This window comes from Polypterus senegalus, chromosome 15 (genome assembly GCF_016835505.1).
Source record: "Polypterus senegalus isolate Bchr_013 chromosome 15, ASM1683550v1, whole genome shotgun sequence".
NCBI classification, from domain to species: domain Eukaryota; kingdom Metazoa; phylum Chordata; class Cladistia; order Polypteriformes; family Polypteridae; genus Polypterus; species Polypterus senegalus.
This window is the reverse complement of record NC_053168.1, coordinates 116,655,868-116,680,122: the sequence shown is the minus strand read 5'-3', so window position 1 is coordinate 116,680,122 and position 24,255 is coordinate 116,655,868. Positions and strand designations below refer to the sequence as shown.

Below are 24,255 nucleotides of genomic sequence, written 5' to 3'. Positions count from 1 at the left end.
TTTTGCAAAGTGGAGTATGATTATTGGTCTTGGTTAATGCTAACAGTAGTCACACTATATTATTTGCAGACATATTAATCAAAACAAATGCTGGACTACAGCAGGCTATTGACACATCTGTCATCAAATGTCATGCCGTATCTCTAGGCTTGGGGTTTTCAGCATTTTTTTCTTGGCATACCACCTAAAGGAAATGAAATATTTTCAATTACCACCATTTTTTTCAGTCTTAAATTAAGTACTGAACTCTTACTAGAGGCACAACTAAAAGTGAGATTTCTATAACTCCTACTCCTCACCTTAATAGTGCCTTTGGGGATTTTAATCAAGAGATTACACACAGTTTTTGTGTGGTTGTGAATGTCTTAGTTTTTCATATGTACACCAAGTATTTTTTTAAATAAAATATTGTTAATGTATTAACAATAACATAATCTTATAAGGAATAAAATAAGCCTAAAATTTCAATATTTTAATCTACACAAATTATATAGTTGCCTATGAATCTGGGTCAAAAGAAGTAGGAAAATATTTGAAGTTATGTGCAACTTAAGTCATAAGGTGTCTTTATGTTTTAGGGTCATTTTTGTCAAAGTTGGATTTCATTTTTGAAAACTTAAAGCACAGTTCTTTTTCTAACCAGCCTATTCCTGTATTTATTTATAAAGGAAGGATGAAGGTTACCAAACATTAGCAACTCTGTGTGAAACAATAGCTTTCTACTGATGATTAATAATATTAAAATGTTACATATGTGTTTTATTATTAATAGTTGTTAACATTTGTCTTTGTTCTTCATTGTACATTCTTCTGTCTTAATCTATTAATTTCTAAATCTGTCCTAAATTTTATGGTACACTAAATGAGAGAGAGACGTTGTGTAGACTTGTTTGTGTAGGTGGGAAAGAGGGTCCTTAGTTAGTTAGTCCATCAATCTTGGTATGTAATTCCCAAATAGTCTCGATCCTGGCATGGATCAGCACAGTAAGGTGTGGAGTGAGAGGGAGCTCTTCCCCCTAAGCCATTGTAGGCTTTGGAAGACTTTGATTTGGTACAGACTGTAGACACAGAAGAGAAAAATTGATGTAGAAGAGACAGAAGTGGAAGCTCACAGCAGAATCACTGTGGTATCAAAACACAGCTTAATATGGAGATGTGTGTTTGGCCACTGTGCAAGCAACTGCCCTTTCTAAGTACCACTTTTTAGCTACGTTTTAAATTTTGTTTTTTTCCCTTGTTTTTTTTTTTTTTCCTTGCATACATTTGTTAGGCAGAATGCCCATTGGGGACTGGCAGTCTTTTGGTCTGGAACCCCTGCTGATTTTGTTTTTGTGTTTTTTTCCCCCCATCTTAACTTGAGTTTTTGTACTATTATTATTAGTATATTATTATTTTCTGACCACCCTGGCCTTCTGACCTTATCATCAGACTGCTATTTAGAAACTTAAAAAAAAAATTATATTGTAAGGACTCTGTTTCTATTAATTAGGTATCGTTTTTATGTAAGTGTACAGTATTTTTTTGGTATACTATTTATTCATTATTCTTATCTAAATTTAATTTTACGTATTTATTTTGGTATACTATTAATTTTTATTCTTACCTAAATTTAATTTTTCTTTTCCTGTAACTACTTGTTTGACATGTTGTAAAGCACTTTGAACTACGTCCTTTGTATGCAAATGTGCTATTGAAATAAATTTTGTTGCATTGTATCTGACATCTGTTTGTATACTGCACAAGCTGAGGTCTGCTACCCTTGTGTATAGCTACACTGATTTATGTCTACTTTTATGTGACAGATGAAGAATATTTACTTGTATATTTATTGTTTAAAGGCAATTTTAAAACCGGAAATGTGTGTCAAACAATGCATGCACTACTGTAAATGCAGTGCAATATATCTTTGCAATTAATTGAATGTGCTTTAAATTTGACAGGCATAATTTTAATATATTTCTTTTTCTCCTGCAACTGCAGAGTGGCAATATGTTGCATGTTGATGGAACAGCAAAATAAGAATTTCACTGTAATCTGTAAACATGTTGTACTGCTACTACTATTATATACTGTATACATGAAGACATTGTTTTAAAGTTTGTCTTGTCATTCTGTCACTTAATGCTCTTAATACCGGTAACTTTTAGGTAGTTGGCAGTGGAGGAGGAGAAAGCAAGACCTTTAGTTGGGTATCCAGACACTTTGGAAAAAGTTAATCAAATTACAGCTAGTTGCTCAGTTTTTATTTTAGTTATTTTTAAAAGGCCCAAGTTGCAGACAGGTTAAGGTTTTGTTCTCTGTTTGTCATTTTGCCATATTTGCAACAGATTCTTTTGAAACACTAGGAGGTTTTACTTGGCCAAAGTAACCAGTGGCACCAACTGCTGCTGTTGCAGGATTCAGAGCAGAAAAAAGAATTAGTCTTAACAGGGTAGTAACAGCAAGACATGTTGATTGCAATGTTTGCAGTCTAGACAAAAAGCTAATTTAGTGGACAGTAATGCAGCTTGAATAGCAGCTTTAAAAAGAGTACACTATGCTAAAGTAATGGATTTTTGGCCTTAATTTAAATGCAGAGAACATCTGGGGATACTTTATTTGCAGGCAGGTCATTCACCAGCTAAAGGTTATGCTGCCTTCTTATATCCTTGAATTCATAATAAGGTGTGCATTTTGCACAGCCTACACTGAGGCATAAGCAAAAATGAGTCCTGTAAGGTAAAGGTAAGCCAAGCAGTTCTTCAAATCAAATTATTAAACTCTAGAACCTTAACTGTAATATTTCCATTGAAAAATAAGTTAAGGCTCTTCCTGTAATGTGACCAGGACGGAAGCCAAACTGATTTTTTTTTTATTCAGGTATGCTTTCATTTTTTTTTAGATACAACTGAAGCCTTAAAATAGGAGTATGCATCCCTTAGTCCTTCTGTCTGTCCATCCTCAGTGTAATACAAAATTTTCTCCTCAAATTACTGGTCACTTCAAACCCCATATAAACTTTAAAGACACCAAAAATCTACTGATCACAATTATCTTATTAGTCTACTTTTAAACTCTGTTTATTTTGGCAGTAGCCGTTAGTGTTAATTCTTTTGGTTGTAAATTGAGTTTATTATTTTATGTTCTGATCTGGTGCCAGGGCATTTCCAGGCTATGCCTAATGTTCCAGTATTCCCAAGGATATTTGTTGTTTTCCTTATTGAAGTCTTTTACTATCTAACTTTGTGATTGTTTGAGTCTATTCTCCTTTACTTTGCAGAAGAACTTGTGATATGTACTGTAAATAAAATTACCTAGTTGTGACTTATGACTCCTTTCTCCTCAGTACCATATAAACCTGTTATTTTTGACAATGTTCTTTTTCACTAACTTAAAATCAGCATGACAGTCTGTGAGGGCTATTTGTATACTTTGCAGTTTTTCATACATCTTCAGTCAGTTCCAACCACACTCAGCTAAATCTCCTTGCTTTTCAAAACTTTTTTTTTTTAAAAAGGCAGGTGAAACAAAGGGCAGTAGGATATTGCAGTGGTTTATAGTAGCTGACAGGTCCAGCTCCCGATTCCTAGTTTGAATCCTGGCCCAATCTAGCCCAGCTCAACTCATCATATCGTCCCCAAACTGTTGTTAAACTAAACTTCCAAAAACTGAGCTGAATGCTTTTCTGTAAATGGATTTACAGTTTTTAACAAATAGGAAACGGTATGTTTGGCAAAGAGTCCCACCTTTCAGATGTCCCAGGTGCCCCTCAAGGCTGTGTACTTTCCTGCTTACTCTACTCCCTGTACACCAATGACTATAAGTCTACTGATCTTTCAGTGAGAATCATTAAGTTTGCCAATGATACCACCATTATTGGACCAATTACTTTTGGAAATAAAACAGCATACAAAAAGAAGGTGATATGTCTTTTTTGTTGTAATGTGCTACAGATAACATGGTACTGAATACCAACAAAACATTGGAAATGGTAATTCACTCCACAGTTACTCATTCTCCATTTTGAAATTAATGATTCCGCAGTCAGTATGATAGATTCCTTCAAATTTTGGCCACAACAATCACAAACACACTCAGCTGGAACATTAACACATCTTTAATCACTAAGAAGGCACATCAGTCATTGTATTTTCTACACCAACTAAAGAAAGCAAATATTCACAGCCAGTCCTAGTATAATTCTACAAAGCCATAATTGAAATTGTAGTCACATTCTCCATTAGTGTCTGGACTGATCCAGCAATGGTCTGCTCCAGAAATAAATTCCAATGTGTTGTGAGATCTGCTGAGAAAATAATTTGCTGTGCTCTTCCACCTGTTGAGAGACCTGTACAAACCATGTCAAAAGGATCACCACTGACTCATCTTGCCCAACCTATCCAGAAACTCTCCTCTTGTAAACACTTTAGATTACCTAAAACTAAAAGTAATGGGCACCCGACCAGTGTCTTTCCTAGACATAATAGCCCTTGCAAACCAGTCATTTAGCCTTTTCCTTGTTTATTCCCTTTTTCTTGACAAAAGAGTGGGTGCATGTGTATGTATATGTATAGGTAACTGCACTATTCTGCAGCTGTTTTAATGTATGTTGTTTAACTTATGTTTATCTGACTTGTATGTAACGTGTTTTGTTGTAAGCAGTTCCAACACTACCAATTTAAATTTCTTTACTTCAGGAACTGGCGAATAAAAATGATTCCGATTCTGTTCTGAGTAGTGTATTTATAGTTTTCTGCACTGACCACGTGGGAGTTTCCCTGGATATTTTTGTTGTTCTCCCATGTCCCAAAAGCCTGCATATTAAGTTCATTGTCAATTCTTAATTGATGTGTTATGAGATGGATGTGTGAGTGAATGTACAATGCGAGTCAATCTAGCCCCGCTAGGAATTATTGCTTGCTACATCCGCGACTCTGAAGTAAATTAAGAGGGATCGCTGATGGATGGTTTGCTGAAACAGTTTACTACTGTATAAGAGGAAGTATATAAACTAAAAATGAACTGGTTAATACAATCGTAATTATACTGTTATTGCTTGCATATTGGTATAACAATGTGCATTTTCAAAGACCTTTATACAATTTGTATTCCTTCCAGTAGCTAAATATTATTGTCTTATTATTTATATACTTTAAAGATTCCATGAATGAGAATAAATTCTTATGATGCGCTTAGGTACAATGTGATATTTAACTAAAGAATTCTGCATTTTTTCTGATTGATAAGTAATTAAGCCAAAAGCCGACTAAATATAGCCCACAGTATCAAGCAAAGCGCACTTACCAAGTCGATGAAAATTTTGGGGATCTGAACTTTTTTGTTTTGAATTGAAGAACGTTTCTGCTTTATCAAATACAGTTCAAATAAAAGTTTATTATTCAATAGTTACTTTTAAATAATATTGTCGTTTTCATTTTTTTTCCTTTGTATGTATTTTAACCTGTGCAAAGACAGCACGTATACCTGCCATTAAGATAAATTAAGCACTTGAATTGCTCAGGCCGCTGAAGACGCTTTTTTTTATTTAATATATATATATATATATATATATATATATATATATATATATATATATATATATATATATATATATATATAACTGTTTTAATATTCGAAGAGGGTTATGCAAGTCCGTACGCTTCTGACATAGCACGTCTGGCTCTGCTGGATTCTGCTTTTTGCCTGTAAAACCTACCGATTCATTAAGAGAGAGAGATAGAGAGAGAGAGCAAGTGGAGGGAGGGTGATGGCGAGAGAGAGAGAGACTGTGGGTGTTAAAATAATGTGTAGGCTTTAGTAGTTACAGACAGCTCACAGAGGACTGCAAGAAAAACACCGTATAATCATTTTCGCCAAGCTCGCCACTGAATTCCGAAGGGTAGAAGGAAAAGAGCCAAGGTAATTATCTTTTTCCTCTTAATTTTTAAAAGTTTACTCATCCTTTTTTTCGGCGACCCTATCCGTCACCTAAGGCAAATTGCAAATGACTTACAAGTGGCACGTTTTACTACTCTTGGAAGAATTACAGAGATTAATTTCTATAGTACAGCAACGCAGATCCTCGTAACAATCCATTATGCGATCATATTTTTAATGTTTTTCGAAGGGAACCCTCGGCTTTACGAGACTTTTCCATGTTGTGTTCTGCTCTGTTGCATTATCCTAAATATAAAGAATTGTTAGCTAATTTTCATTTGTTTTTATTTGACCTAAAATTAATTGAAGAGAACACACGTTGAGTGGTATTTGTCAATCTTCACGGCACAAGTGCCAGCAATGCTTTGTAAATTGTGTAACGTTGAGAAGCCAACCTGACAATCTGCTTGTTTTTCAGTAGATAAACACACAGATTCCTTATCAGACAGGGATATTATAATCGAGGCAAATTTAATTTATTTTTGTGTCGGGCTTTATTTAAAATGCAGCATCATAATACATGCACAAGTTACTAACAATAAAGCTATGACAAAAATGGTGAATGTGTACATCGTTTACCTTGGTGTTGCGAGAGTGGATATCTTGGCGAGGATCCGATCTTCTTTAACCTGTGCTTCATACTGATTTGAGTGCTTGGGTAACCTCCACCAAGTATTTGTTAGCCGGCGAAGCCACTAATGTGGCATAGTTTTCACAACAGAAAAACGTTAGGTTTGTAATGCCTATTTAGAATATGTATATATGTGTATATATGTATGTGTGTGTGTGTATATATATGTATATGTGTGTATATATGTATATATAAACATTTTTAACAAAATAAAATCTGCATTACCTCATGCATTACATAGTCACGTTTTAGACCTGCTCTTTTTTGTTCAGATAACATTGTTTATTAGGCATCATCAGATCATCAGTTTTATTCTTTTTCCCCCAATATGCTTTACATTTCTTTCGCCTACTCAGACATAACCTTTGTATGTAAATAACTGCTATATTGTCTGTCTTAATTTTCTGATAGTATTACTGTAAACTGTGAAACGACTTGCCAGGTTTAGCAATCATCAAAACAAAGACAAGCTTCTTCTAACCTGGTGAAGTTAAAATGTAGTTTTTTCTGTTAAGTAAATGATTTGAAAGAAGAGTGCAGTCAAAAATGTTCATTATATATGAACTGTATAGCATTCATAATATTTGTAAGGGGTCACCTTAATGCAGAAAGAAATATTGCTTCCCTGCAGAACTTCAGTTCTCCTTTTCCTTGTTCAGTGGTATACTGTTGGAAAACTACAAATGGCTCATGTGTGGGTGTCTGCAAAGAAATGACATCCATCCATACATCCATGATTGATTCCTGTGTTGCACCCACTCTCCCCATGATATGTTCAGAGCCCCCATAATTTTCTTCTGGATAATGCAGGTTTAGAAAATGCACAGATAACAAAATGAGCATTTAATTTTTCTCTGTTGAAATATAAATGTGTAAAATTTGTTTTCTTCAATATTTTCTGTTTCCATACTGAGTCAAGCACGGAGAAGTCTCACTTAATTTCATCCATTCTTTTGCATTATTCTGATTCTTCCTGACCAATGCTGTAAATATCTGATACTAAGAGACCAGACATAGGCTTGAGAAGACATGCCCCACCTCCAAACGGCACTTGTTCTCTGTGTCTCACATATGTCCACTGCATTACATTTTGAGAGCAAGAGTTCCATATCTCCTGGTAATCTTTGTGGAACATGTTCTGAATTCTATACATTGGGAATTTTAATTGTTTTCATCACAATTGCTATGTCTATCTACTTTTGAAGAAGGTAGAACTTTATATTCTGCATGCCTTGCTAACATATTATCCAAATAAGAATTGCCTCTTGCAGCAGTGTGAGCAGCAACCACCAGCATAAACAACTGTTTGGAGGGAGTAGTGGCAGCTGCAGTATTTTCTGTAGCACAATGAGTGGGTTCAGCAAGAGACAATCTTCTCAATGGTATTGAATGTTAATGATATGAGGCTCTGATGCATGTCAATAGGTTATAGTGAGTTAGATTGATCAAAACCTGTAGTTTATAATGTATCCAGTACCTACGCTTTATAAAATGGTAAATGAGCTACATAAAGTAAATTTTCACTGAGGAAAAAATGTAATTGTTTTATTGCTGTCACTGCTTGGATGGATATCAAGATGTGAAAGCAGATATGTGGGTTTTAGTGCCGCCTTTAATGCCAGTTTTTTCAGCATTCCCATTGTAAATTATGAAAAACGGGGCATTTTATTAGGTTGTACTCAACTTTTCATCAGTGATGTTGTACTATCCCCACTTTATCCTTATACCCTTAATTTATTGTTAAGGCAGTAGGCAAATAGAAGAAAATGTCACATTGTAGCCCTTCCATGGACATCAGTATTGAGTGAGCACCTCACATGATTTTGGCTTGAAGGGTTTGTGTTTGCACATCTGTCTGAAGTAATGGTTATTACAAAGGTAGTTTTTAACATCATCCAACTGTGGGCACAACTGTTTCTAATGGAATTGAGTAAATGTTATTTAATTAGAGAATTTGGTCACTGGCAAACAAAACACCACATTGGAAGCCATCTTTGTACTGAGCACTTCATAAACAAGTGGAGACCAAGGCTGACATTAGTTTACACATTGGCAGAGTCTAGACCAGGCCAATCAGTGAGCTCTTGCAACAAATTAGTCTTCAGTTGGTGACACCTACCTTTTTACATTGAGCCGTCTGTCTAATTTTTGCTATGAAGTTTGTTGTAGATTACAGTCCCTTACTTCTCTTCTCCTGGGAGGCAGTTCTTCCTTTTCCCCTATTATTGAAAGGAATTTTATGAGTTTCTTTTGTAATCAAAATTATTTTGGCTAACTTATGAAAAATGAAAACGTTGAAATGTTAACTCAGTGGACAAAAATAAAGTTTTATTTGAGTTGATCTTATGACAGAAAGTAGTATACTGCTGCTGGATTATGTGAATTTCCCCTTGGGATTAATAAAGTAAGTGTCTGTCTGTCTGTCTGTCTATCTATCTCTCTCTCTCTCTCTCTTGTTTTTTTTTCGTCTCCTTTGTGTACTTGTACATGTATTTGTAGTTCTCATTCTCCATATTTAGTGATATCATACTAGCAGGAAATTCTCACGCTTAATAAATATTTTTCCTGAGTTGCACCATTTTGTGGAGTAGGCCCATTTCTCAGTGTAGAAGAAATAAGAGGTGGTCTTGCAAAATGTCAAGATAATGACTATCACCTTATTGTCAAGTCTTATGCTAACATGGCTGAATTGTAAATGACCGTAATAAAATCTGTTTCAAGTATACAGTGTCCTTTGACGGTGAATTTCTAATTAGCTATTTCTTTGTCCTGTTTGAACTGTTATACAGAACATTTAATTTAAACATTTGGTCAATAGAAATCCCTGTTTGTTTATATTTTATGCTTGGTCATGTGATAAACTCTGTTTCTGTAGAATATTGCAGGAAAGTAAAATGACTAATTTACAAGTCAGATCAATCAGTCAACATATCTGAAGACTGATCAGTAACACTGATTAAAGCCTGATTGTCTCTAAAGTGACTAATTATAAGTCTACTACATAACACACAGTGTAGCCATTCTGGCTAATTTTGATTTTCTGTGCATAATTTTATAGTCTTTGCTTTGTCCACTTACAAACATGTAAAATGTTGCTTCTGGTAGTACCCAATGATAAATTTGTTAATGGTAACCACTGTAATTGGCCATGATGCTCTTTTCACCCACATTGACATACATGCTTTTGGCTGAGCTTATCACTTCTTTGGCATTACCTGTTTGCTGTCCCTGTGTAATATGTAGCACAAAGCTTTGATTGGTTCTGGGAAAGCTAATTTCAAGGCAAGAGGTCGTTTCATTTTCCATGCTACAATATAATTTGGGCTTTCCATTTGCACCTGAAGGATAAGGAACATTAACAGTTAAACCATTCTCACTGGATCACAAAAATGCTTAGAGGTGGCAGTCTCTTTGTTTGCAAGCCCGCACAGATACGACGGAGACCCCAAAAAAAGCAATCATTTTATTTAAAATATTTAAAAAAATGTACTAGTCTCCTTAAAAGTACTCCCCATTGGAAACGCACACTTGTCCAATCTTCTTTTTCACTGATCAAAACATTTTTGGAAGGCCTCAACTGGGATGCTATTTAGTGCAGTTGTCGAAGCAGCGATCACGTCCTCCACACTGTTAAATTGCCACCCTTTCAAGTCCTTTTTCATTCTGGTGAAGAAGAATAAGTCACAAGGGGCCAAGTCCAGTGAGTAAGGGGGTGGGGTGGTTCACGAGTGTCATGCCCTGACTGGTCAAAAACTGGCGAATTCACAACACTGTGTGTGCCGGGGCATTGTCATGGTGAAGGAGCCATTCGTCCGACTGCCACAATTCCGGCCTTGTCCTCCACACTCTCTCTCTCTCTCAGCTGTCTTAAGACCTCCAGATAATACTCTTGGTTGACCATCTGACCCCTTGGAACAAATTCCTTGTGCACAATGTCTCTGATGTCAAAGAAACAAATCCACATTGTTTTCATGTTTAATCTCACCTGACTGGTTTTAGGCCTTGGTGAATCAGGATTCTTCCACTGGCTCGATGCTTGTTTCATTTCAGGGTCATACCTGTAACACCAACTATCGTCACCTGTTATGACCTTGGACAAGAAGTCTGGGTCGCTTTCAAGCTCCATTTTCAAGTCTTTGCACACATTAAGTTGAGTGTTCCACAGGTCATCTGTTAGCAGATGGGGGGCAAATTTGGCCAAAACATGCCTCATGCCCAGGTCTTCAGTCAGAATGTGCTGAACTGACCTCTTTGTTACTCCTGTAGCTTCTGACAACTCGTCAATTGTGTAATGACGGTCTTCATTTATTTTTTTGTGGATTTTTGCAATGTTTTCTTCGTTCCAGCTGCTTGAAGGGCGTCTGGAACAGGGTTGATCCTCGATGCGTACATTTCCATTTTTGAAGCACGAAAACTATTTGAAAACTCCTGCCCTACTCAGAGCTTCTTCCTTGAAAGCCATCTGAAGCAGTTGGAATGATACTATTGGTGTTTTGCCAAATAGAAAACAAAATTTCAAACAAGTTTTGTTCGTGAAATTCAACATCTCAATTTCGAAAAGGGTTGCGAGAACAGCTTCTAAAAACAGTGACTACGTGACACGTGAGATTGTTTCACAGAGGTGTCCACCTGGCTACTGACTGGCGAGGGACGAGAGAACAAGCACTGACCTTGATCCAACCCCCTCCATTTGTTGTCCAGCCACACGGAGGCCAGTCTCGTTTCTTTTGGGTCCCCCATCGTAAGTTCATTAAAAAGCGCATAAAATTGTAAATAAAGATAGGTTGAAAATTCCCATTATAAGTACAAAGACTATACAGAAAGTTTTTTTTATATGTGCAGTATCTAGAAGTGCTTCTTCAGATGAAGTACAGTTTTGCTTTCTCCAGTACCTGCCAGTTCACAGTTGCTAGCTTGCATCTACATTGTACATGAATATTGAAATCAAACGTTATTGCTTCACATGCTTAATGCTTTTTATACAGCGTGAGATACTGTCCCTCTGATTTGTTCGATGAGGCTCAATGAATCACAGCTTTTAAACTGTGCCCGAAATTCTGCTGTTCCTGTTTTTAATACTTTAAAGAAGTGATTTTATGTCTAACATACTTGATGCTGACTTTACTGAACTTTCTGTAAGTTCTTACTGTTTAATGACTCCAAATAAGTTTGGGTCATTGGTTTTTGTTATAAGGTCAAATGTAAAGCTAAAAATATAAGACAAACTGACTTTATTTGATGTGGCTGTGCTATCACAAACAGGCATACACTTTTAAGTTTTTCAGGTGAAAAATAAAACAAGAATTACAAATTAATTTTGTTTAAATGTTTTTATTTAACTGAAGGAAGGCAAAAAGTCACATCATGTATTATTGTCTCTTCTCATTTTGTCTTTCATACATTAGTAAAGTCAATAAAAAAAAAGTCAGAGATTTCTAAATTTGGTTTTGCAAAACAACTTTAAATGAGCATTTTGTGCAGCATTGTTAATATTACAGGAATGAATGATGCGGGCAGTAGCTCTCCAGACCACATTTTATGAGCTGTTGACCTGACAGCCTACATAGCAGTATTTGTCTGCCATCCAGTTTGCTTCAGAGAGGAGTGAATTCTGCAGGTTTGGTGAGCAAGGTCTGCACTGGGTAGAGGATGGAAGAGTTTGAGGCAGTACTGTATGGATGAGCAGTAACTTCTCTTCTCTGAGAAGGGCGTGCATTTAAGTGAGGAGCAGATTAATGCAAGCAATTTGATATAAAATATACTGAGGGCTCAGAGATAGAGTAAACAGTGTTTGTGCTAATAAAGAAACTTAATTTCAATACGAAGTTACTTTGTGAAGTTTCTGTACCTTGACTGCCTTTTTTACCCCACTAAATCACACCCTCACAATGTTGGGGGATGAGTTTTCTTAAATGCTAAGGCATAAATTTGCACTCGGCTCTTAATAATGAAATCATTGGTAAAAATTGGTCCAATTTGGAAATGTGTGTACTGTAGTTTATAAATAGTTGACAATCTTTGAGAGTTAGGATAATAATAATAATTATACAATGAACATCACTGTTGGAATTTTTATTGTAAAAAGAAAGTTAACAAAAAAAATTAAAAGCATAGTGTTTTGTTTTATCTATGTATAGCAGACCAAAAACCAAGAAGTAGAAAAATCAAAAAGAAGTTTTTTAACATTTTGCTCACAGTTCTGAAATGGCACCACACAATTCTATTCACCCCACTATTTCAGCACTGAAACATGTAGTAAGAAGACCATACTGGTGATTGAGACAAAGAAAGATTAGCTTAGCGATTTGAATGTTTGTTTATTTAAAAAAAGCCAATTCTATACAGTAAAAAATTGTTTAAAAAAAAATTAAATTGCAGGATTGTTAAGACTTTCTTTAATGAATTCTGCACAGTTTTCTGTTTCCTATTTTTAGCCTATCTATGTCAGACCTGAATTTTTATTTTTAACAGCCCACATTGTTGCCTTAACAACAAGGTAGAGTGTTGTTTCTAAAATGTCAGTGTTCTTCTTTTTGATTTTGGTACATGTTTCTGGATGTGAAGCGGTTTATGGATGATGAAATGGCTTAAAAATGCATCTCAAATTAAAGAACAATCCATTTAATAAAATATAGAGTCTGGAAGGTCAAGATACAAAGAGATTGTATTGGTGGTAGGTGTGGTGTGATTCTAACTCTTACTATTTTCTGTTGTATAGGAAATCGGGAAAGTGGAACAAGTTCTGAAACTATAAAAGGCATTAAAAGGAAAAAGCTGATTGCTGAAAACCAGTTAAAAAAAATTCCAAAGTCACCAGTGAAGAAATCTTCTTTGTCAAAAGTTAGTGCATGTCCTCACAAGACAGGTAAAGAAAAGGCTGTTAGTCCATTTGCAGAAAATGGGGAAAGAGCTGAAGAGAAATGCACTATGCAGAAGGACAAGGATAGCCATGTGTATGTTGTGAAAGCAGATGAAAGCAGCTGCTCAAAGCAGACACAAAGGCCTATAGACCACCAACCATTTCCTCTTTGCAATGGAAAGAGTGATGCACGTTGGCCGTTAGCTAGTAAGCACCCCATGCCGCTGGAACAGCTGCAAATTAGAGACAACACTCCAGCAGTGCTGGAGGGAAACTGGAGTGTTTGTGCTGCTGAGAGTACTTCTCCTCCTGTGGCTAATGCTTCTCTTGATGTTCTACTGCAAGCAATGGAAACAGACCTCAATTCCTTGTCAAAAACTACTTTTTTGTCATGCCACACCCAGTTTGGAAAATCTGTGGCTGAACAATCTCGAATTGCATTCCCACAGCTCACAAAGCAAAATGCGTTTACAGGAAAAGCTGCCAATTGTGTGCATGCTGAAAAAAGCGACAAAACTCTTCATCATATTCCCCATCTGCATTATGAGCCAATGACAGTTGTTTCACAAAAGAAGCAGCAAAATACACAACAGAAAGTTGCATGTTTTGCTCAAGAGAATACTTGTCAGCAGAGTCAAGAAGAGAGTCACCTCCACCAGGGCTCTTCTTCTCATCTTCATCTTCCGCAGAGTCAGCCTATGGTGCAGACTTGCCAGTCAGCTTCTGCCAGTGTTCCCTGTTCAGTTCAAGTTCCTGTAACTCCTGGCTGCAGTCAGCTGCAACTATCCACATTTGCAAGTCATGGATCAGAACAGAAACCTAAAAAACAAGGAAAGTATGTATGTGAATACTGTAAACGGGCCTGTGCCAAACCCAGTGTACTTTTGAAGCACATTCGGTCACACACTGGTGAACGACCTTATCCATGTATCACATGTGGATTTTCTTTTAAGACTAAAAGCAACTTGTATAAGCATAAAAAATCACATGCTCACGTCATCAAACTTGGCCTGGTCATGCGAGCTGATTCAAGTGGTGGTTCTCTTTCTCAGGAATCAGAAAAAGCATTTAGCACACATTCAGATGTGGACGAGAGTGGCGACAGTGAGGAAGAGGGAACAACTGATGAAAGGAGCATAGGGATGGAGGCTGTGCAGAGCCTGGTAAATGCAAGCCCTCATCCAGCTAATCAGGGGGATACCTCAGTAGTTCATGAGAGAAATGAGTCTGCAAAGAATCAGAAATATACAGACCCGCAGGTAACTGCTACTCTGCCAAAAGTAATAGTTTATCCAGTGAATGTGTCTCCATTGCGTGCAGATAGTCCTTTAGTTAGTGATTCACATCCAGAATTGCCTGCAGCACAGAAACGGAGAGATTTGCAGACGTCAAGTTTATCCTCTAGTCTGACAGTTGTGCTTGATGGCAGTGATGTTTGTCTGGGAGAAGATGAACAAAATGTTAAGTCCCCTGGTGGGGGTGGGCATGCACAGCTACAGAGACAGCAGGCAACAGACTGCTCCCAGCAGGAGCAAGGGAAATCCCTCCTGAGTCCCAGAAGTTTAGGGAGCACGGATTCTGGTTACTTCTCTCGCTCTGAAAGTGCTGATCAGACCGTGAGTCCACCTAATCAGTTTGGTAAGCTGGTTCCTGCTTCCGAGATGGAGGTGAATAAAAATGTACTGACTGGTCACCTTGTTCAAATTGTAGCACCTGCACTACAGGCAAGTTTAGTAGAAAAACCATTACTTTCATCAATGCAAATGCGGCCTCCCATGGAAACAAAAACTCTTGAGGAACGCATTTCTAAACTAATCTCTGATAATGAAGCTGTGGTGGATGATAAGCAGCTAGATAGTGTCAAACCGAGAAGAACTTCTCTTTCAAGAAGAGGAAGCATCGATTCGCCAAAATCCTATATTTTCAAAGACTCTTTCCAATTTGATCTCAAACCAACTTGCAGGAGGGCGAGCTCCAGCTCTGATATACCAAAGTCCCCTTTTACACCCACGGACAAGTCCAAGCAAGTGTTTCTTTTGTCTGTCCCCTCTCAATACCCTGCAATGGACTGTCTGCCAATAACACGAAGCAATTCTATGCCTGCTACTCCTGGCTATTCTACTATCCCACCAAATGTAACTCCAGCACCTCACCCGCTTCGAGGAAGTCAGTCATTTGATGACAAAATTGGTTCATTCTATGATGATGTATTTACTTCTGGTCCTCCCACTCCAATGCAAGCTGTTCACCCCCGGACTCTGGTCAGACAGGCTGCAATAGAAGATTCATCTGCAAGTGAAGGCCACAGTCTTGCTTCATGTCGTTCTGTTGATGAAAGTCGTCATGGATCTATCTTGGCCACAGAAGTGATGCTGAGAAGTAAATCGTTTGAACAGGCTTCAGCGTCAGAGAAGATTAAAAAATCACAGCAGATCAGGGGAACTATGTATGAATGTGAGACTTGCAGAAATCGATACAGAAAGTTGGAAAACTTTGAGAATCACAAGAAATTTTACTGCTCAGAGCTGCATGGACCAAAAAGCAAGACTGTCACTTTAAAAGAATCTGAGCATGATCTTCTTGCACGCAGTTCACAGCCTCAAATTTTGCATTATAGAGTAATGGGAACATCAGGTGTGTTAGAACAGCCAACCACAATTATAAGAAAGAGAAGAAAAATGAAAAGCGTTGGAGACGATGATGAGTCTTCGCCTACAGAACGCAATGCCCCATGTTCTGGGAGCTTTGATTCAGCTTCATGCCTGGTTGCCCAAGATGTCCGTGGCAGAAGTTTCCATAAACAAGCATCAGTGGCAGCAGAACTTCCATCTTCCAGTATTAACATACAAACTCCTCAGCTGCAGCATGCGGTGCGGAGTACAGAATCTTTAGATTCAAGATTATCTCCTATACATGAAATTCAAGGGAGCTTAACTTCTTCAGATAGAGGAGAACTACAAAGACAAGGTAGCGGGATATCGGTTATTCAGCACACAAACTCCCTAAGCAGGCCCAGTTCATTTGATAAATCAGACTCTTTTGAGAGAATCTCTCTAGTAAGCTTGCAAGAAAAGGAGATTCAGACAGTTACCAAACAGCTGGCACTGGCAAGTGTTAGCTCCATTCAGAGTGATGATTCCACTCAAAGCAATACCTCACAGCAGCAGTCTACTACAGTGGAGCCTGACCTGCATAGTGAACGAAGAGCTCGGTCAGCAGAAAGCACTATTCCAGTACAGCAGTCGCGACTTGTTCGACAGCACAACATTCAAGTTCCTGAAATTCTAGTCACTGAAGAACCAGACAGAGAACAGGAAGGTCAAGGAAATGAGCCAGAAAAGCCTTTAGAAACATTTAATTGGCCCCAACGCAGTGAAAGCTTGTCTAAATTACCAACTGAAAAGTTACCTCCCAAGAAGAAAAGAATTCGCCTGGCTGAACTGGAGCATTCATCGGCTGAGTCAAGCTTTGAATCAACACTTTCTAGAAGCTTAAGTCGAGACAGCACATTGTCATGTTGTTCTAGCATTTCTGTTTCATTTGACAGAGATGAGGTTCCACGCTCTGAAAGTCCTCTAAATTCAGAAAGCATTGGTAAGCCGTGTGAACCTCGTTCACTAAACCATGGTGTAAACATGCTAGGTGTGCCAGTTTCCACTTTTAGAGAAATCCGACGTGCAGCATCAGAGCAGATCAACTGTACTCAGCCATCCGTGGAAGTTTCTTCTGAATACCGGAGCAAATCCTTTGATTGTGGAACTGTGTCACCTATTAAACCTGCCTCCTCTGTAGAAGTGGCTCTGCCAAGGCTAGCTTTATCACCAGCAGCAGTAGGATCTCAGGTGCCTCTTATTGAAAGAAGAAGGGGGCCTCTCGTTCGTCAAATGTCATTAAATATTAGTCCTGAAGGACAGCAACAGTCTAAGTTTCCACTTTCTTTACCGAAAGCATCTACTATTCATACAAGTCCAGCATCTCTTTATAGGCCCCAGGTCACGTTTATTTCTTCCGCAACACCTGCCCAAGTTAGCAAACCTCCAATGAGTTACCAAGAGACTGTGTTCAACAAGAACAAACCATCAGTGCAGAATGTTAATATGGGTAGCAAATCATGTAGCATACCACCTTTGATCGCTGGACTTCCACATCCTTGGCAACAGCTTCCTAGCAGTCTTAATAGTACAAAGGTACAGCAGCCTTCCCTACCAAAAGAAGATAATTCTTTTGAATTACAGCAACATTGTACATATACTCCCAAATATCAACTGCTTCCAGCCACCCAAGTTGCTTCCAATACCTTGCCAATTACCACTCTTCCAATTTCAAACGAGGTCACCTCAGCTTGCAAGTCACCTGAAACACTTACTAGTATCTATTTGGTACCGCCAAATATAGATGCTACCGCATTGCCTGCATCAGATCAACAGCTAGCCTCTGTTGTGTTACCTGCAAGTTTTGAGAGTGCAGTTAGCACAAAATCTTTGCCTCGTATTTTGGTAACACAAGATCAAACAAGACTAGGTGGTCCATCTGTTTGCAAACCATGCTTCACTCCAGATGACATCACTAATGCTAGTAGAAGTAGTGTCTCTCATACAACTCTTGATAGACCATATTTTGCTCAGACTCTAAATGCTAGCAGTGACGACAGAAATTCTTCTATACTATCTCTGCACACTGCCCAGAAAGTGTCAACAGTGGGACTCTTTCCTCAGCAAGAAAGTACAGCTTCAAGCAAGAGAATGCTTTCACCTGCTAACAGCTTAGATATTGCCATGGAAAAGCATCAGAAACGAGCAAAAGATGAACATGGATCTGCATGTCATACAGATGGCCGCTCACTAAATTTCCTTAACCCCCGTGCTGCTGAGGTGAGCAGGCAGAGGAAGTTAATGTTAGTAAGACAAGTCTGCACAACGGAGCCAGCTGATAGCTCTTTATCTGATACAGATATAGGCCCAGAGTATCAGATCAGATCTGTTCAAGACAAAATGGTAGTCACAGGAGCAAGAATGACTGAAGTGGCCTCAGCTAAGTTAGTAGAGACCAGAGGGGAAGGGACAGAAATAGATGGTGTTTCAGTTTCCTCACTGCCCAGGGCATCACCTGGGCCAACAAATTCATCACTGCAGATGATGCCCAAAAGTCAAGATCAAAGGTCTTCAATAAACTCACAGGTTAAAACTGCCAGCTTTCCTGGTCAGGTTAAACTTGCATCATCAGTGTCAGTAGTGAATACAAAAGAGTCTCATCGCTTGTCTTTTCCAAGCCTGAAGACTGCTACTAGCTTCACGTGGTGCTTCCTCATGAGAAGAAGGCCTCTGCATTTAATGCAAGCCGACCAAAGAATATCAGCTTATGCAGCTTGGACCGTTAGTTCCAGCAATCCAGATCCTCTGGGTCTGCCTACAAAAGTAGCTCTGTCCCTCTTTGATTCCAAGCAGAATGCAAAGAAGATGCATTTCACTCAAGCAATAACAACAAGTGCCAAGTATGATATCCTGGCTTATTCCATCAAATTGAAAAGCAGTTTGCCTAAGGTAAGAGACAAAGGTGCTTTGTTTCATTTCAAAACATAGATATTTCATAAAGTGTGAGTGACTCAAAACACAGTGCCACTCACTTTGGACATAATACAAAGTTGTACATTTCATTGTGTTTAAGATGTTTTATGTGCATAGTGTGAAGAAAAATGTTTCCATTTCCCTTGTTAAAAATTTGTAGAAATGAACATAACATATATAATAAATAATGATGAATGTAAATTGACAAAATTAAAGAAAGAAATACAATTAGATGATTAAATAATGCAAGGCTTGATTAGTGCAATCCTTGTTTAGTATAAATGACTTTGGTGCTAAGGGTCAAAATAAGTAACAAGTTACCAGCACTAAGATTCAACAAGCATATAATTCCGTGATCAATGTAAACCCTAACCCTGAAGACATCAGAAAAAAAGTTGTTGATCCGTCAGTCTAAAAATCCCTAAAAAAACATTTCTAAGACTCTGAGTCTCCAATGAATCACAGTGAAAGCTGTAGGCCCCAAATGGAAAACACTTCAAACAGTAGGAAATCTTCCATGGCCAGCCTGCCAAAATTCCTCAGTGGGCACAATATAACTGCAAGCTTCTGTTGCTTCTGTAAATGTCAGTGCTCATGACTCTATTGGAAAGTAGATTGTAGCCCTGCTAAAGAAGAAGAACATAAACACTCAACTCTCATTTTTCATGAAGTATGTAGATGATTCCCAAGCCATTTCAGTGGATGGTCTATTGACGGATGAAACAGAATTTTTTGGACTGCACTGGTGTCTTAATGTCCAGCTTAAAACAGGGGGTCCCATAGTTAGAATATTCTAACAACAGTCAGACATATACTACGATGTGGTGGTGGTTCTATCAGGGCCTGAATGACCCACCACAATTGTAAGAACCTTGAAGTATGCTGTTGTCATTTATCCCTGAGCTGTACTTGAAGCATAGTCAAATCATTGCAGACAATATTACAAAACACAAAAGCAATTCCACATTGTAGTAGTGAAGTGAACTAAAGCATTTAAAGTTTTGGATTGACCTGGTGTCTATATGAGAGAGAGATACACAACCCAGATTCACCAGGTACAATTAGGCAAGTTTTATCTAATACTTGATTTTGGTTGAAGGTGTGTTACAATAACGGAGTAAATCAGGATGGGGAAAACAACACTTTTTATGGCCCTGTATTTGAAATAGCTAGAATGCATTTATTACGGAATGCATATAGAAATAATTGGAAATCTACTTTAATATAAGGGTAGCATTATAAGATATAGTTTGACCATTTCTTGCATGACATTGCCCTCATTAACATAGAAATAAGTGTTTTGCAATGAAAGGTGAATGAGGTTTAAAAATACGGTCCAGAATTCTGAATTTTACAGAATGAATGTTTGCCTGGAACAGACAGCTAATCACAATACTTTTAATCTTTTTACAACGTCAGATTCAAAATTAAACATTGTGCTGTGGTACTCTGTTAATGTAAAATCTCCAAATACCAAAATGTTGGTTTTGTGTACAAGGTGTTTTGAATGGAATTTTAGCTTTGATATGGGACAATGAAAAAAGTGTCTTCAGATGACGATTTCACAGCAAGTACATTACAAGCTATTTTAAAAAATGAGTTAAATTACACAATATAAATGTAATGATGAAAGAAACAGCTATGAAGTACACATTTACACTACAGAATTAAGAAAACGCTGAGAAACTCTATTTGGCATTTGCAAGTATTTTGACAACTGATGGAAATATAAAATCACTATTCTTTTACTTTTAGTGCAACACAAATCATAATTACAAGGTTTTTTTTTTTCTCCCCCACACTTCACAATGTTCTTTAAGCACTATAAAGTAGGTATTGGAAGATTCCTTCTCAATGTTGGATTTTTCGTTTTCTTCTTTAGTTTTCGTGGCTTGTGGATGAGTGCTGTGAATCATGCCTTTTCCATACAGTTCTTAGTACTTTAAGTCACGTAAACTGAGATGTACTCAGATAGTAAAAATATTTTCTTCATAGTTTACCTTTACAATAAGCTGAAAAGGTGTTTGCCACAGAGAAATACCTTTTGAAAAAAGTTCTCCATATAGAAGTCTGCTGGTGAATAGCAGTATCTTGTGGTCTTCAAGCGTTTTAGTAAAATAATTTAAAATTAAATCTAAAATGGATTTTAAAAAGTGTTAACATTTATAATTTTGTGTGTTGTATTATAAGATATTTGCAAATGTTATATTTTTCAGGGGTCACAGTGGTAGCACTGCTGCGTTGCAACAAAGAGACCGGGATTCAAGTCCCAGGTGCTCCCTGTGTAGAGTTGGTATGTTCTACCTGTACCCATATTGGTTTCCTCTGGATGCTCTGGTTTCTTTCCATAGTCCAGAGACGTGTGGGCTAGGTGAATTGGCAATGATAAATTGACCTTGGATTTTGTGCGTTAATCCTGCAATGGATTGGCACCCTGTGCAAGAATTGTGCCCAGTTCTTCTCAAGATAGGCTTCAACCTTCATGTGATCCTGCTTTGGCTAAGCAGGTGTAGAAAATGGATAGACAGATACCTTTCAGTTGTTCTCTACCATCTCAAATTTAATGAAACCATTATGTTCATCATACTTCACAGGACCTCAGCCCACAAAAATGTACAACTAAAGAAAGCAGCATTAAAGATAAAGTGGAACACCAACAAAGCAGTGAGATAGACACTGAGCCAACAGCAACTAAAAATGAACCAAGGAGAGTCCGAATTTTTGATGGAGGGTACGTATAAAGGCTGTCTCAAGGCTTGCTGAAGAGAAAGCTTTTGCCTTTTTAAATATCCTTTTTTTAAGAACAGAACTTTTTTATTTCATCATTTATAAGTAAAAGCATGCCTAAAAACTATGGGGAACAAGTTTTCCGTAGACAGATTTGTGTATTTGATTATTTACATATTATGCATATTTTAGTTGTAAGGCTTTAATTTGTTCCATTTTTGTTAGGTTGTTTTTCAGTAGCTACAGTAGTAATATCTGTTGTACTTGTTATATTGTATTGATTACGTTTTTTTTTTTCTGTTTGTCACAATCTTCTTGCAATTTTCTCACTTTGGGTGTGTCTGTGAATTAGTCTTTATCTGGTATAGATTATTTCATTGTGGTCATTAAACCAATTAAGAAAAATATTGAATTTAAACAGGTGTGTATTTGTACATTGCGTGGCATAATATATCTTGCATCTTATTTTCGCCTTGAGAGTTGCTTCTAGTGCATACAATCATTATTCAATTTTGTTTATTTAAATATAACACCCTTTATAATGGACAGATGTAAACAGTGAAAATAAGCACTATATAGTACTACACACTACATATTCATTTCTGTAGATCTGATGAGTTATCCAATATTATTTAATTACGCTCCATATCTTTATCTGCATTCCCATAGTTTAATGGCTTCTCTTTTCAATAAGTAGTTTTCATCAATGTACTTAAGTAAGAATATGCTTATCACTGAAACAATTAAGTAATAAAAATGACAAGTAATCCATTCAGCTTGGCAAGATTATCAACACTAAATTAAAGTTTCATGTTTACTTCATTATAGTAATATTCTGTGTGGTTTTATTGAGCACAACCCCAGGTCTCACTAGCAGCAATATGTGATTCATTTGAAATGGCCACAGTAAACACAGACCTGGCATGTTCGATGTTTGTTTGTTTGAGGTAATGATTGCATGTTTTCAGGGTCAGTGGCAATTTCCTAGCTGAGTAAATCCATTAGAAAGTGTGTTTGGTGGTGTTTAAATTTCCACATCTAATGATTTGAATGGAATCTATCAGATAAATAAAGTTATAGTACCTAAAGCGGATAAAGATCCATGTAACAGTAGACCAAATACTGTCCAATGCATGACTTTTGGAGGACCTAGGAAAATTAACACATTGAACAATACATAAATGATTGGCAGCAAAATTGTAGTTTTTAGAATGCTGCTACTGTATGAATACCTCACCGTGTAAAACATATTTTTTTAAGTTCAGGTTAGTGCAGAAATGAGCACTTCAGGGTTCGAAACATTGAGGCTGCTTTGTTCCTATTACTGTACTTTATACCTTTGTTCTCACAGTTTCCTTAATAAAGATTGCTATCTTGATGTTGTCTGGAACCTTCATTTGTGAAGCCTTCAGTAGGTTAACCCTGGTCAAGGGGAGATGGGAATTTTCACTCTGTGTATGATAAATTTATTTTATAACTTTTAACTAATGCAGATTTTATTTTTTCTCTCCAGCCGTTTTTTTTTTGTTTGTTTGTTTTTTCTGTCCTCCCTGGCCATTGGACCTTACTCTTATTCTATGTTAATTATTGTTGTCTTATTCTAATCCTTACTTTGTCTTTTATTTCTCTTTTCTTCATCATGTAAAGCACTTTGAGCTACATTATTTGTATGAAAATGTGCTATATAAATAAATGTTGTTGTAATGGGCAGTAAGAGAGTGGCTTCTAAAATGTAGTTATTTTGTTCTGGTGTGTTGTTAGTGCTATTTAGCATCACACATGGCTTCAGGCACAGAGTGGTGATAATTTTGCAGAGATACAAGCATTCAGAAAGTGTCCCGTTAAAAAAAAAATTGAATCAATTTCAAAAATTATAGTTTCATAAATATTAAATAAATGACAGTAAAGTTTGTATGAAATTATAGCAGAAAGGTGCATGTTTTGTCCGTAACATAATGTACATCCCTGACATGCAAATTAAAGAAGAAATGAAATACGTATAGAACATCACCTGTGCTTTATATGTTAAAAAAAGAACCTTTTTTGGCAACTAAGGGCAGAGAAGTCCTGTGACTGTGTGTATTACTTCTCTGCTTTGGAAGAACACCTTGTAAAATCTTGTTATAATTTGAGTAGACTGTGTTTAGCTTAATGTACAAAGTGGTATTTTTCTTTCTGACTGTTAATAGTATAGTTTCAATCAGACATGGGTGTAAAACACAAAAATTCAGTGCCGAAAAGTCAGTCTGATTTGTATGATGAGCAGTGATGCTTTAAAATCACTATTCAATCATAAAATATAATACTCTGATATATATATATAATATATATTTTTTTTTTTTGCACAGGTACAAGTCCAATGAAGAATATGTGTATGTGCGAGGAAGAGGTCGAGGCAAATATATCTGTGAGGAATGTGGAATACGCTGCAAGAAGCCTAGTATGCTAAGGAAGCACATTCGCACACACACGGATGTCCGTCCTTATCACTGTGCCTATTGCAACTTTTCTTTTAAAACTAAAGGTAAAGGGAATGCACAGGGTAGTTAACCTCCATT

General features: G+C 37.1%; 1 protein-coding gene across 2 annotated transcripts in view; it reads left to right on the top strand.

The window, feature by feature from the left end:
* hivep1 (HIVEP zinc finger 1) overlaps positions 1-24,255 on the top strand; it is a 129,791-nt gene that overhangs the window by 79,168 nt on the left and 26,368 nt on the right. For both annotated transcript variants that reach the window (XM_039736166.1, XM_039736167.1), the window contains exons 4-6: positions 13,266-18,946; positions 21,565-21,701; positions 24,046-24,221. In XM_039736166.1, the coding sequence (XP_039592100.1) occupies positions 13,266-18,946; positions 21,565-21,701; positions 24,046-24,221 (5,994 nt within the window). The remainder of the gene's footprint in view (positions 1-13,265; positions 18,947-21,564; positions 21,702-24,045; positions 24,222-24,255) is intronic.